This window comes from Hemibagrus wyckioides, linkage group LG14, assembly GCF_019097595.1.
Source record: "Hemibagrus wyckioides isolate EC202008001 linkage group LG14, SWU_Hwy_1.0, whole genome shotgun sequence".
Lineage (NCBI taxonomy): Eukaryota > Metazoa > Chordata > Actinopteri > Siluriformes > Bagridae > Hemibagrus > Hemibagrus wyckioides.
In genome coordinates this window covers 20,391,689-20,407,510 of record NC_080723.1, presented here as the reverse complement: position 1 = coordinate 20,407,510, position 15,822 = coordinate 20,391,689, and the positions used below count along the sequence as shown (strand labels likewise).

General features: G+C 39.3%; 1 protein-coding gene across 4 annotated transcripts in view; it reads left to right on the top strand.

Moving 5' to 3' along the window:
- Window positions 1–14,319, top strand: part of LOC131364748 (collagen alpha-1(XIV) chain-like) — an 81,323-nt gene extending 67,004 nt beyond the window's left edge. For 2 of the 4 annotated variants that reach the window (XM_058408049.1, XM_058408046.1), the window contains 15 exons: window positions 661–819; window positions 1,000–1,077; window positions 1,372–1,458; window positions 1,584–1,637; window positions 1,733–1,828; window positions 2,200–2,253; window positions 2,460–2,513; window positions 2,606–2,659; window positions 5,290–5,361; window positions 6,614–6,649; window positions 7,006–7,072; window positions 7,348–7,539; window positions 8,506–8,583; window positions 9,470–9,610; window positions 13,437–14,319. In XM_058408049.1, coding sequence (XP_058264032.1) covers window positions 661–819; window positions 1,000–1,077; window positions 1,372–1,458; window positions 1,584–1,637; window positions 1,733–1,828; window positions 2,200–2,253; window positions 2,460–2,513; window positions 2,606–2,659; window positions 5,290–5,361; window positions 6,614–6,649; window positions 7,006–7,072; window positions 7,348–7,539; window positions 8,506–8,583; window positions 9,470–9,610; window positions 13,437–13,741 — 1,527 coding nt within the window. In that variant the 3' untranslated portion in view covers window positions 13,742–14,319. Of the gene's footprint in view, window positions 1–660; window positions 820–999; window positions 1,078–1,371; window positions 1,459–1,583; window positions 1,638–1,732; window positions 1,829–2,199; window positions 2,254–2,459; window positions 2,514–2,605; window positions 2,660–5,289; window positions 5,362–6,613; window positions 6,650–7,005; window positions 7,073–7,347; window positions 7,540–8,505; window positions 8,584–9,469; window positions 9,611–12,946 lie in introns of all 4 variants that reach the window. The other 2 variants (XM_058408047.1, XM_058408048.1) reach the window with 2 other exon arrangements.
- Window positions 14,320–15,822: the final 1,503 nt, after the last annotated feature.

Here is a 15,822-nt window from a genome sequence, read left to right as displayed (position 1 = left end):
AGTATTGAAGTCTCATGATTACAAGATCGTGGATAGTGTAGTGGGATTGGAACCGTAAACTTAGCTAGCTACAGTTATCATGTCCATTATAGGCTACTTCTCAGGAAGAACATGACCGAGATATCTAGTGTTGGCTAACTAGCTTCTTGATGCAGATTTTAGGCTATGTAGGTTAGCTAAAGATTAGTTAGGTTAGTTAAAGTTCTTAGTCCACATGCAAAGGTCACTGTAGGTGCTGCAAAATACCTCCTAACTAACCAGAACCACCTTCTTTTGGTTTCCGATTCTCAAACCCAACATCACAGCACGAAATTCTGAAGCACAAATTCTGTCTTGCTTATAAAAATCCTCATAGTCTCCACGCATATGTGCAAACTGATTATAATTACTAAAGACGTCCTGCTGCGTTACTTAACAGAAATCTTTTCTGTTATGTGACATCACCAATGACAGATTCCTTGAATCCTTTGTCAACGTGCCATATTTAATAATTAAACACATTTTTCCCTGGCTTTCTGAACAGTAATGATATTCATAGCTGTTAGTTATTCTGCTTGAGTCAGTAGATATATATGTGAGATAAGGATAACATTTATGTCTCTGGTGCTTTTACTGTCTTTCTAGCAATTTTGTAATAGGTGTGTGTGTGTGTGTGTGTAGTTGCATATAGCGGTGAGTAAGACACTGGCGCAGGTGATGGTGGACTGTAAACTGGCTGGAGAGAAGAGCATTAATGCTGCTGGGAACATCACCACTGACGGCATGGAGGTTCTGGGGAGAATGGTCCGATCCAGGGGAGACAGAGACAACTCTGCACCGGTATTTGTGTGTGTGTGTGTGTGTGTGTGTTTCTTGTTTATATATAAAGGATATGTTTGACTGAAGATTGCTTTTTACTTCTTAATCTGATCTAATAGTACTCAGTAATGTACTGCATTCTGATGTAATATACTTAGACCTACAGGTCTCAAGTGTGTGTGTGTGTGTGTATGTGTGTAGATTCAGCTCCAGTCATTTGATATCGTGTGTAGTACATCATGGGCTCGTCGAGACAAGTGCTGCGATCTTCCCAGTCTGGTGAGTGTGATTTTAGACGTGGAGTTTACACAGTGCTAAACCGGTGTCTGTTAACTTCCTGTTCTTCTTAGCAGCATTTACCTTGGAGCTGCAAAACTAACAATGCTATATTCAGGCACAAACATGTCTTGGCAGATCCTCTGTATTTGGGGAGACTTTACTGTGTAAATTTCATGTCTGAGAACATTTTAGTACAGCGGTAGACATATGGAAATTGAATAGTGTATATTGAAATATAGTAGTCCATATTCATGTGATTTGAAATATCATATTGTTGCACTTTTTGTTCTTCAGAGGAAGGAGGCAGAATGTCCTGCACTGCCTCGAGCGTGTACATGCACTCAGGACAGTAAAGGACCACCTGGTCCACCCGGACCACCGGTATGCACAGGGATAGACACACACGCACACACACACACAGCCAAAGCACCCAAATAAGTTTAATGAAGATTTATATTTTATCTTTCCATTCCCATAATGTGTGTGTGTGTGTGTGTGTGTCATAGGGAGGTCCTGGTATTAGAGGAGCAAGAGGAGATCGAGGAGAGCCCGGCCCTGTGGTACAGGCTGTTTATAATGTTTGATCAATTTTACATCACCAGATAGTGAGTGTGTTTGTCATTTTGTGTGTGTGTGTGTTTATTTTCTATTACAGGGGCCAGTGGGTCCAGTTGGAGAATCAGGAGTACCGGGACCTCAGGGCCCCCCTGGCTCCCAGGGGCTCAGTGGCCGATCTGTCAGAGGCCCTCCGGTAACACACACACACACACACACACACACATATATGTTTCTACACACATGTACAGCATGTTGTACTATTAGTCTCCATAATTACATTTGTCACAGTTAAACCCCCTGCAACATTCTGTGTGCATTTTGCAGCCATGGTTTTCTATTAGATTTGTTTAACTGATAAATCCCTAAAATTATTATCTACATGCAACCTACACATCTAAAACCTGAATAATCTTCTGAGCTCATAACGGAATGACCTTAGAAAATTTACTTAGGAGTGTTTAAATTATACTTGATCAAGTAACCATGACAACAGAGGTGAGGATAATCCTGAACTGAAAGCGTGTCAAGATTTGTGTGTGTGTGTATGTGTGTGTGTGTGTGTAGGGTGGTCCAGGTGAGAGAGGGGAAAAAGGTGAAGCAGGACCTCGAGGTACTCAGGTAAAAGCTACACATCTGCATTAAAATAATTACCTTATTAAGTCATCTAAATATTTTCTGCTCTTGCATGTAAGCAGTCTTCTTTGTGGACTGATTGCATCTACTGACTTCTTGATTCAGACATGATACTATTTATACTAGGAATGTTTCTGAAACCGGGCGTCACAGTAGAGCTACTCAGATCTCATTCTGTTTTTTCACTACAGGGTGTCCCAGGAAACTCAGGAACCACGGGGAGAGACGGCCCTCCTGGACCCAGAGTAATGTTTATTTCACTTGTGATTGGTTTATAGAACTGTCGGGTTATGTAGCATGAGCTGTGATTGGCTGATGAGTGCATTCTGCTCCACAGGGTTTGCCGGGCAATGACGGGCCACAGGGCAGACCAGGGCCTCCGGGAAATATCGTGAGTACATAGATTCAGACTCTGGAATTTATTTTTAATTGATAAGCATACACCGATCAGGCATAACATTCTGAGCAGTCACAGATGAAGTGAATAAGACTGAGTATCTCCTCATCATGGCACCTGTTAGTGGGTGGGATATATTAAGCAGCAAGTGAACATTTTGTCCTCAAAGTTGATGTGTTAGAAGCAGGAAAAATGGACAAGTGTAAGGATTTGAGCGAGTTTGACGAAGGGCCAAATTGTGATGGCTAGACCACTGGATCAGAGCATCTCCAAAACTGCAGCTGTTGTGGGGTGTTCCCGGTCTGCAGTGGTCAGTATCTATCAAAAGTAATCCAAGAAAGGAACAGTGGTGAACCGGCGACAGGGTCATGGAAGGCCAAAGCTCACTGATGCACGTAGGAGCGAAGGCTGGCCCGTTGTCTGAAGACGTTATTTTATCAATTTTATTTTAGAAGTTTATTTATCAAGAATGTGAAGGAACTGCTTCATACCCTTAACCTAATTTCTCTCTCTCGAACACAGTGTGTGTGTGTGTGTGTGTATTTCTAAGTCACATAGGGCTGAACTCTGAGTGTTCGGTTCTGGCACAGATGAAACGTTTTTAAAAAATCTTAGAAATTCTCTGCATTGTCATTGCAATCTGAAGTTTTGGATTTGTGCCACAGCCCCATCACCATTCATGCAAAGCAGCCTTGTTTACTGTTTAATGCGATCTCTTAAAACCTCCATTAAAAGAATTTCAGGTGCACATCACACCGCTGCACTGATAGACGGATTTTGTTTTCGACATTTATGCACAAAATGTTTCCAACAATTTTTTCCTGTATTGAATAATTAATATCCAGACTTGATGTTTAATGTCATAAACTTATTAATGATCTTTTTTCAGCGACAGGAAGTTGCTTTGCTTTGTTATTTTTACTCTAATTGCTCTAATTTTACTCGAATAATTTTTACTCTAATTAACTCCTAATAAGAATGAAATCAATAAAGCACTCACGTATAATGTTTATGTTGACTTTTAGCATTTGACATTTATATTCTATTCTACAATTAGGTTATTATATAATGTAAGAAATCGTTTTATAAATAGGAGTCAACTTTTCCTTGCCATGCCACCATCGCCTGTGGGCTTGCTTCCTTATTTGTCATATTCCGTAAAGTTGCTGTGTGATAATGTCTGTTATTAAAAAGCACTATACAAATAAAATTGAATTATAGATTACTAATATAATAAAAAAAGTAAAGTAATTTTTCTGACTTTTATCATATTACACAATCAAAACACAATACACAAAATCGCAAAAAATACACAAAAACCATACATTTATGCTGGCATCTGCAGTTTAGGTCCTAAAAACAAAAGTTCTGAGGGTCAGTGGGTCAAAAGATCAATGAATCAATGAATTTAATATGCTGTCATTTAACCTCTAGAAGACAATACAAACAAATTTTATAGAAGAAAAACGCGTTTCAAACAATTTATCGCATTACGGACGCGAGTGAGAGACTATACATTTTCTACATATTTCTATCACACACTGTATGTACAATATGAAAGAGACTTTTTCTAGCTTTGGGAATACATCGTAAATATATTTGACATATAAACAAGTGGAAGTCGTGAGTAGCTTTATTTCTGCACTCACACCTTTGTTTTTCCCCATGCGAAGGTTGAACTTTGTGCATCATGGCCCAGCTCTTTCCATAAATTCAGTCCATGCTCCATTAAAGAGTGATTAACCCTGTAACCTGGCTTTCTCTCAGTGGAATGTGACCCCCGTTGTCTTCAGAGCATTGCTGCTTTTCATTTCTTGAGAGAAAGTGTCTCTGGTTTGTAAACATTGCTCTGTTATTTTCTTTCATGGGTAATTTCCACCGTATCACTCGCTTGCTTTTGTCATTCTGCACATAGACCAACAGTTACATTTTCTTAACCATGACTGATACTGTGATGATGTAGTCTGTGTGTCACTTACACACAAGGTTAAAGTAATTTTAAAGAAATCTGTTTGTAGATATTGATCCTGAGATGACGTTAAATGGAAACTTTTAGAAGAAACAGACTTGAACCCAGTGTACAGGTGTAGAAGAAGTCCTGGGAGGAGCTCAGGAGAGTGTTTATGATCAAAGCAGCAGGTCCAAATTTATAATATCCTGGAGAGACTATCCACTGAGACTTCTTAAAGCTTTAGTATGCGTTAGCTATAACTGAAAAATATTAGCATGAAATCCAGGAAATGTTTCTATTAAGTTTGGTATGTGCACCCCACAATTCTTGGTTCCTCTTTAGGTCAGAACCATGATGAAGTTTTCTTTGACAACTCTCCGAGGATAAGAATAAACATTCTTTCATCTCTATCTCCAGTGTAGTCGTACTACGTTGGTTTATTCTTACCTCGCCCATGTTTAGAATGTTAACGCTAGAACAACCGTTTCTGGCATAAATCTTCAAGCTCTCGCCGCAGAACAGTCGAAAATCGTTCACAAGGCTTTCTTCTCTTTGATCTCGCAGTCTTCCCTCTTTCATCCCAACACCATCCCATAAAGAAACACTGACTTTGTCTCTTTAATCTGGAAAGCTGTGCCTCTGTGTTATTACAGCTGCTCTCTGCTCTTTGCAGGGAGGACCAGGAGCTCCAGGGGCACCGGGACAGAATGGCCCTCCAGGATCCACCGGTGATCAGGGACCCCGAGTAAGAACCCCCAGTGGAATGTTTAAGTGTTGTGGATTTAATGTAGATTTAAAGTCATAAGAGTAGTCTGATATAAAACGAGTCACGAGTGTGTTTTTCCCCCTGCTGGAAAACCTTCCACAGAATTTTAGTGAAGGTAACAAATTTGAGCTGCTTTTTAGATGAACAAGCACTTGGAGCATCTCAGAGAGCAGAAATGGGTTTGAGATCAACATTTACTTTGAAGAGAGAGACATCTGTGTGACATTTGCTTTTTTTTGTAGCTTTTCTATGAATATATTGCTCCTAGTAGGGGAAAACTACAAGTTCTTAAAGCTCTCTCAGTGTCTACTTTCATATGAACTTCATATTAAGCACCACTCTGGAGCTGGACATTCAGTGCTGAACATGAACATTAGCATAAACTCCAGTCTTTGGCCTCTGGGACAAAGAGTTAATAAGCATCATTAAGATAATATGACCATTTGTTGTAGTTTTTATTGGGAAGGTTATTGGAAGGTCCATGTTTGTTCAATCGGTGGTAAGATAATACAAAACATCCCATAGCAACCACAGTGGGAAATTTTTCAAAAGCTTAGAAAGTTCATTACAATATTTCAGCATTTAACGAGGCTTATAATGACTTTTTTCCTTATGTACAGATTGCAGCAAAGGCTTCATCTCGGGGAACAGTCCAGAAATACCCTAGAATATAGCATGTAAAATATTTATGCAAAAAAAAAAAAACAACAAAAAAAAATGATGTTATGTTAATTGATTTTTCAGAGAGAATGATGTGATTTTATAATCCACTTAAGAGTCACTTAATATCCAAACCGTAGGATCTTTATGAGCGATCTTGGAATTGAATTGAAGCACAAAAAAACGACATAAACCATCATAATTATATATAATTAGAACCGCTACGAAGTGCTCTTTAGTGCCGAGACAAACATCTCATGTATAGCACATCTCATCTGGAATGTGATTAAGCCCCTAAAGGTATGGCGCATAGAAGTGTTCAGAAAGTGTGAAAGGCAGCATGGATTCTACTCTACACCTACAGGAGTCATTTTTAGATCCCTAATCCCAGTGTTGACACCTCAGCTCACATGAACACAAAATAATGATTCATGTTTTCAGCTCATGGTCAGGGTCGTGGTCTATACCGGGAACATAAGAAGTGTTTCATATAGAACTGTGTATGTGTTTATTATAGAAATGAGAATAATATGCAATGTGAACATCCCACACCTCTCTGTGTCTGTTTTAGGGCCTTCCAGGTCTGAAAGGAGAGAGGGGAGAACGAGTAAGTGATCTCAATTAACTTTACCTTCATAAAGTGCTGTGTGCTATATGGCTTACAAGCTGAAGAGGTATCAGGTAGACAGTGTGTATTAATGTATCTGTAGGTTGGGTGTGTGTGTATTTTCATGTGAATGCATTATATGATTGCGTGGTTTGCGTTCTGACTCACACAGTCCTCAGGAAATGATGATCTCTCTCTCTCTCTCTCTCTCTCTTTGTCTCTCTCTCTCTCTCTCTCTCTCTCTCTCTCATGTCTTTAGTATTACCATAAATATCCTTGTATCTGAATTGATAACCTGCTCAAATTGTTCCAATCAAAATATGACTAAGTGTGTGTGTGTGTGTGTGTGTGTGCAGGGGGATGCACAGTCCACTTCATCAGTCCAAGCCATTGCCAGACAAGTGTGTGAGCAGCTCATACAGAGTGAGTTGACTACATGACTTGCCCTCTCACCTCAGTCGCAAGTTTTTACACGCTACCTGTTTAACTATCAACTTACTGAATCCAAATAAAAAGTACAACCTGTATGATGTGATGATGTGAAAAAACTGCAGATAAACTTATCTAGAAGCTGAAATTATGACTGATCATGACTAATGCAAGTGTACAAAAAATACTGAAGCATCACACCATAAGTCAGAGTGTATAAGATAATATAAGCACTTATTAGCACCTTATCAGCTCTTTCTCTGTCTCAGCTCACATGGCTCGTTATAACTCCATCCTGAATCACATCCCGAGGCAGCAGGCGGTCTCGGTCCGCACTGTCCCCGGGCCTCCAGGTGAGCCTGGTCGACCCGGACCTCCAGGACAACAAGGGGAGCAGGGTCCTCCTGGACGTCCCGGATTTCCAGGAACCAACGGAGAAAACGGCCAGCCCGGAGCCAGAGGTGCTGCACCGGGATTAACATGAGATCTGTAGTGCGGGCGAGATTAGATTAGAGACTAACACACGGGATGTAGAGTACAGACTAGGGATAATCTTGAGGGATTTGAAGTAAAGACGTGTAAGATCTGGAAATGAGATTTTGCAGTATTTGCATTGTAGATGAGCTTAGGGAATAACGTGTCGAATCCGAATACTCTTTAACGTGTCGTGATGAGGGCTGAAGGCAGGATTTGGTGTGCTAGCAGAGAACAAAGCAAATCCTTATTTTATCCTCGGTTAACACACCTGGAATCTTTACGGATGTTTTCTTCAACCACGTCTTTGTTTTATTTCTTTTTCTTTGTTCAGTAGTTTTTTTTTTGTTTTTTTTAAAAACACCACACGTCTATTAATTAGCCGGATTGAATTGAAGGTTAGTTCGTCTTAGAAATCAAATTAATGAGCGGCTAAGCAGGAACAGTTCAAAGAAGACGTAGGATTTGGCGTACGAATGAAATGTCTGGAATTTAAAGCATTAAGAAGAATGAAAACATTCATACTGCATTCATTTATCCAGATATAAATATAAATAGAGATAAAACTTCTCTTAAAACATAAATTTATAAAATATAAGTTTTTGGTTTTAAAAAGCAAAAGGAGCATCTTGTTCAGATTTGCTGAAGGACACATTTGATCACGCTATAAAGCCAGGATGTTGACATTTCTGACACTTTTTCACCCCAAAAAAAGAGAGATTTGTTGATGGAATTTTCTTTTAAGCCTTGAAGGGTTTTCTTAAGACTTTTTTGTTTGAAAGTCAGTGTTTAGTCAAACAAGAATGAAGACATCTGGAAAAGGAATGTTTCCTGTTTTGTTTAATACAGCTCTGAGTGACTGGGAGTAAGTATAACTGTGTGTGTGTGTGTGTGTGCATGTGTGTGTGTGCATGTGTGTGTCTGTGTCTGTGTGTGTGTGTGTGTGATATCAGGTCTTCCAGGTGAGAAAGGAGAGAAGGGAAACACAGGTGTTGGTGTCCAGGGTCCCAGAGGACCTCCAGGACCTCCAGGTAATCTAACACACAGACACACACACACACACACCACACACACACACACACAGTGCTCCCATAGAAACGACCCACTTCAGCTAATATTTTCTAATGAGCTCATTCAGTCTAATTACCCAAATTTATAGAAAGTGAATCATTTAAACAAATGCCTTCGAATGTTTATTACATGTTTATTATAATAGATTTATTATTATTCAGATTCCAGAATACTCTCACAATCGGAATGCATGACAATAAAAAGGAAACATTCAGGCTATTAGTGCTGGTCACATTTTAATAAGCATTGTGAATACTTTTTAATGATCAATAATGTCTCAGAGTCAGTATGTGCTGAATTCTGTTTTCCCCCAATTTAGTTTCTTGTACATTCATTCCCACACAACCAGAGGGGCTAGAGTCTAGCTCATGCTTCCTCCATGACATGTCCAGTTGAAGACTCAACTCAGAGAAAAGCACTAATAAGAGAAAAGTGCTAATGCTCAGTATTATTTAGTGTTGCTGTGATTGACAGGTGAGAGAGTAATGACATCACTCCCGGTCAGAGAGCTCAGCTAATTTAACATTCAACAATATGGTGGATACTTTCGTTGAATGCTGAGCTCAGGAGCCTGGAGGCTTTTAATTCAGTTATTAAAATGTTATCAAAGTCACACAATATTTCAGTCTGATCTCTCAGATCTCTTTTCAGCGTTGAGGTAAAAATTTTATGAACCTGCAACTTTATTGGCTTAAGAGATCATTATATTCATAGAGTTTTCATTTGCTTGAGGAAAGTTCTAGAAAGTACTTCAGATACACATCAGTACCCTCTCAGTAAACATTTGGGTATTGAATCTGTGTGTGTGTGTGTGTGTGTGTGTTGTGTGTGTGTGCGCACTATAAGGACCCCCTGGTGAGGGAAGGAGTGGTAGCCCTGGTCCATCTGGTCGCCCTGGTAATCCTGGTGGTTCCGGGAGACCAGGCATTCCTGGACCAGTAGGACCTCCTGGACCCCCAGGATACTGCGATCCGAACTCATGCGGAAGTGAGTTAATCTCTCTCTTTCTCTCTCTCTCTCTCTCTCTCTCACACACACACACACACACATTTCCATAATGGTGGTTTAACTCTTTACAGTTAACCCGTGTGTTCTGTTCAAGTTGAAATTTTAATAAATTTTCTGCAAAAAAAAAATATTAACAAAAAATCTGAAACTATAGGTGCGATTTTTCTAACAAACATTAAAATGTATTCATTTTGTTTTCAAGAAATCATATAAATATTTAGGGGATAATTCACTTTCTCTAACAAATCTGAAAAATATAATGCACATTCAGGAGATTATTTTATTTAAGTGCAAAAAAAAAAAAAACATGTAAAGGCTTTTAGGCATCATGTACAACTATTTAATTTTTCTCATAAAATTTTTATTTTTTAATGTATGATTGTTAAACATTAAGAATATCTCAAATATTAAAGCATGTACACATAAAAGAGATGATTTTATTTCTCTAACAAACATGAGATCATGTACAGATTACAGAAATGATTCGCTTTCCTCAATAACATTAAAAAAATCTCTAAATTCTTTAAGATATTAGATGTCAGTCTATTCAGTGTTTAAAACTGTACGTAATCATACAGCAGTTAGTTTCACCACTGACATGATTGGTCAGGAAGTGTGCTTATATTTTAATACGCCATGAAAATTCCACTTCATAGTTGTAAAATCGGTAACTACAGTAAAGATCATCATTTTTCAGGAATAGAAATTTTGATTAAAAATATAAAAGAGAAACCAATTTCACTGGAAGCACCTTTAACGTTAATGTACAAATCAGTCAGTATTAGCTCATATTGTGTCTGAAATGTGACTTAATATGGAATTGAATAGTGATTTGGCCACAGTTGAGGTCATGAGTTTACGTCCACCTTGCTGAATCTGCAAAACGATAATAATTTAATTGAAATAAGATAGATCTTATACATTAAAGCTTGTTTTTTTTTTTTGTTCTGCCCTGAATAAGCTATTTCACATAACAGATATTTACACATAAGGTAAGATGATATAGAACATTATTGATCCTGAAAGGAATTTATTTTGCTTAGTCCACAAGACAAAATAGTACCAGAATTTACACAAACGAACCAGTGCGCAAGTTTACACCCACTTGATTCTTATTTCTGTGTGATGTTACCTGGATGATCAGTGTTTCGGGATGTAATTTGTTTGTCCTGAGCAGATAAACTGCCCACAGTTCTTCAAAAAAAATCGTTTTGAGATTTGGGGGATGAGTGAGGGCACTGAGGATGACTGAGGGCTTCGTACACAACTATTGCAAAAGGTACAGACATTCACTGATGCTTAAGAAGTGCTGGGGTGTGTAAACTTTTGAATAGGACGATCATGAAAATTGTTAGTATTTTGTGTTCTGGGAAACGTGTGAATATCTGTCGCTTTTAAAAAGGCAGTAATAACAAAATAATAACAATTTACACTGATCATACTGTTCAAAAGTTAACCACCACCACCCCTCACATCCATGGCATTATGTTGTCTGCTTGAGCATCAATGAACATTTGTACCTTTTGTAAAAGTCATGCACGAGTCCCTCAGTCATCCTCAGTGTGAAAAGATGAATCTCAATATCGTATATCTGTCAGAAATATGCAGGAGTTGCTGGAAAAGCACAGTATGTGTAGGACCTGAAGGACTTTTTCTGTGTCAACTGCTCAGGACAAACAAGGAACTCATGAAGAACTCTCCCAAAACACTAAAAGAGTCATTGATCATCCAGGAAACATCAGGGTTTGGGTTTCTTTTTGTAAACTCAGGTATTATTTGATGATTTGTAAACATCTGTTATGTGCAATAGCTTATTCAGGGCAGAACTGAATAAACTGTAATTTATTAGATCCACCTTATTTCTTTTAAATTATTGTCATTTTGCGGATACAAATTTTCTTTAGCTCAGTGGTTAGCACGTTCGCCTCACACCTCCAGTGTCCTGGGTTCGAGTCTCGCTCCCACTCACTGTGTGTGTGTGGAGTTTGCATGTTCTCCCCGTGCCTGGTGGGTTTCCTCCGGGTGCTCCGGTTTCCTCCCACAGTCCAAAGACGCTTCTAGACGCAAAATGCTTCTAGGCCGATTGGAGTCTCTAAATTGCCTGTAGTGTGTGAGTGAATGAGTGTGTGTGTGTCACCGTCAAGGGTGTATCCCATGATGCCCGATGATGCCTGAGCTCCGCGTGACCCAAGGACAGATGGGATAAGCGGTACAGACAATGAAATGAAATGAATTTCGGAAATTCAGATATCCAGTATTTCCACACTCTCACTCGTGCGATATCGCTTAATCATATTACAATAAACTCTAAACAGAGTGTGTCAGACGTAGTGAACAGAACAAAAGGGTTAACCGTGAATATCCTCAATCCATACAGCTACTATTATCTATTCCACCGCACTGCCCTTAATCACTTACGTCATCACATCAAACTCACTCTGTGATGTTTTGAATCATTTCCCTGTACTTGGCTAAATCTAACTTCCTCATCGTTCCTCATTCTGCATGCTGTGAGTGACTCCAGGGCAACTCATGATGCAATGCCGTAGCAATTCTGCTTGATGTAATAGTCCAGAGGTTGGTTGTGTTGCTGGATTTGGTTTAAACTGATACACGGTGAACGACAGAGACAGAACGGCTCGTTCAGCTAAATAGAAACAAAGAGATGAGCAGTAGGACTGTCACAGCTTAATTTATGGTCATGATGGTTATATCATCAGTAGTATAGTATTGTCATTACTGTGACAGATTTATCGTCGAGCGAGGAAAAAAAGTCTTCATGAAGTTACGGTTGCTGTTATGTCCCGAGGTCGTGATGAATCCTTCTGTAAGCTGTAAGACATTTCACGATGGTTAAACTTAGAAAACCTGTACATCATCAAGACAACGGAGTACTTTACATTTCAATTAAGGTTGCCATGACAGTAGGAGGAAGAGAACTTAATAGAGCTATCTTGTTTCACAGTGTATCAGTGTGTGTGTGTGTGTGTGTGTGAGTGTGTGTGTAGTAACTCCATAAATGTCTGATCATGTCAACATTGTCATGATGATACATCATTCCAGCTGTTCACAAAATAGACATAAGGAGTTATACAATGCATACATAGTGTGTGTGTGTGTGTGCGTTGTCATATTTCTTTATCAGCTAATTGATAAAGAAGCATCAACAATGTATCCTAATCAGTGATTCAATTAAAGCATGCATGAAAATAAAATCACTGACTTACCGACTTACAGTCCTTTTGCTCTTTTTCTGTGTGTCTGTGTGTCTGTCTCTCTCTCTCTTTTTTTCTCTCTCTCTTTTTCTCTCTTCAGTTGTTCAAGACCAGCAACAGTTTGTACATGTGTACTGAGCTACAAGCTCCCTTCACACGTTTGTGTAGGCTGTTGATGGTGCACATGCCTGGAGTCTTCTCTTAACACACACACACACACACACACACACACACACACACACACACACACACATACACACACACACACACATTCACAAGCTAGAAAGCTTTTGCTGTGCTGAACACACACAGTGTACACACACACAACAAGTGCTTTGGTTGCGTTGTTGCTTTTGTACTGACTGTGCTTGTGTTCATGATTGAGCTTGTCTCACTAACACACACACACACATGAGATATCAGATAAACACCAACACTAATTCCTGCGCACGTTGTAATGTGGGTGCTGTGTGTATCGTGATGTGCCGCCGTCACTGACCGAGGGTTTTTGTGTCCTATCCTTCCACTCTCTGCTGTGTCTCCATGTGTGTGTGTGTGTTTGTGTGTGTGCGCTGCTTGGTGATGGTCAGTGAGGTTCTTTCATCATGAAGTGACTGACAGAGATGTTCCCGTAGCCCCAATGCAACCCAACCCCTACCAAACATACGGTCCCGACGATGTGGAGGGAGGGGAGGAGGATCCGTACGCCGGCTACGGCACGCATCACTCCTACTACCAGCCAAACTACCCCGAGCCACGCCCGGTCGGCCCTGAGGAACCCATCGCGGTAGTGGATATAGAGGAAGAGCTGCGATCTCCAGGCATCCAGCGTCTCACCCGCAGCACAGAGGAGCAGGAGCAGAACAGAGAGACGAGGACGAGCGCTCACTTCTGACACACTTCTATCAACACCGACTACAATCCAGTTATAAAACCTCCCGCCACAAAATGACGTCACATTTAACAGCTCACAGAAACCACTAGGGCTGTCGCAGAAAAACACTACACCATCTATTTAAATCTACTGAAACCTGCAGTTCCTCATTTTTATTATTTAATTTTTTTTTGGTCTTGGGTCACAGTGAAGTACAGTGCAAAAAATGACCACATAGTAAGTTAAAATATCTTAAATCTAGTCAAAAAAAAACAACATTATAACTATTTCTTATCATAAGATTACAATAAACCACATAAAAGGTAATTAAACTGATTTATAGACATGTTTGTTAGCAGGTCATTTTTCTTCTTCCTAGAAATAAATGCTTGAAAAAAAAAGCTGCTAATAAAATAAAATATGTCAAATAGGTCTCGAATTAAGGCTTAATAATCTTAGATTTGGATTACTGTAATCTTATAATAAGATGAATTTGACTCAAGATTCAAGATATTTTTCACTGGATTTTTTTTTTCCCCCAATAGTTAATTTTTCTAATTAAACCTAAAAATGAACTAAATGTTTCCCTTTTAAACGAATTAACATGGAGCGAGATCATAGAACTGTGAAACACGACAAGAACTCTGGAGGTGCCGAACAGGAGAAGTACGTAAACTTCTTCGTTAGCTAAGAACATGATACTTACAGTACAGGAAATGATCTGAGAAGAAGGTTAAGCTTCAGGCATGGTCTTTCTCCCAAACTTCATTACTCTTTTTCTGGGGCTGAATCACAAACTCTACACCCTGTGCAGTGATTGTGTATACAGTGTATCATGGAATGTTACTTGGACAGTTTATAACAATATACGGTATATATATATTATATTCTGTAAATGAATATTCCGACCCGTATGTCCTTAATGAAATTTAGCACAATCACGGAAGTATTTTAGACGTAAATAGGCTGTATATGATCAGATTTAATCACTTTTCACGCTTGAAATACAGAGTAAACTCCAGATGAACAGAATCCTGGCTAATCTTGTGTCACGGTTCACACTGTACATTCCTAAACCCTGGATTAACCTTCTTCTTATTTGTATATTTCGAAAACCATGACTGAATAAATCCAGCGTACAACCGCTTTAAAAAAAAACGTCTCGTCTCGCGCTTTCTCATCAGTGATTAAAAAGTTCTTTCACAGCTTTATCATCTTTTATTGTCGTGTAGTTGATCAGGTCGATATCCAAATTTTGGGGTGTCCAAATTTTTCAGTGTCTTTTCTTGCCCTACGTTACAGCACACTGTTCCGCGATGTTCAGTGTTTGGCCGTCCGTCTCTATCTACCAAGCAGTTTTTGCTACGTCCTGGTTTTCAAATGATATGAGACACGCACTGTTCAGTTTCTGATTCTGTTGCTAAGTCGCAACTTTCTAACACCACATCGTTTCACACTGTACGCGTTTGGCACCGCGATGTGGAGTTAACACTGTAAAAGCCTCACTGATCCCGCTTCAGAGCAGAGCTTTATAACCCTGGGGAAAAAGCCGTGCTTTTATAACCCTGCTTCTAAATTACACCTCTGAAACCTTCCTTAGCTCGGGGGTTAAGTTCGGGGTTAAGTGCGGTGTGAAAAGCTTTTTGCTGTCTCTCAGACACATTTCTGGTTGCAATGCTGTGACCAGTTCAGCACCAATTTCCTGCTGTATTTTAATATTGTAAATTCGACGAAAGAAAATCAACTTCAAAACAAGCAAATAAATAAACATTGAAGAATAAAAAAAATAAATAAAACAATAGAAAGTAAAAAAAAAACCCAGAAGATTCGACAGCCCTAGTAATGAGCGTTACATGTGATGTGATATTGTGGCGAGGTTCTCCGTAAAGGTTTATGCACTGTATCACGATACTCATTCATGCAGGTAGCAACTGTAGAGTTTTAACTACAGCCTTTTTTTATCTTTATTTTTTTTGTGCACACACTTTTATCCGGAGCTTATAAGTGAGTCAGAATACAATCTAAGCACATGGCTGAGCTGTTGAAGGTTAAGTGGCTCTCCGGTAGTCCTGGGACCGAGCATAAGCTCTGAGCTAGCACTG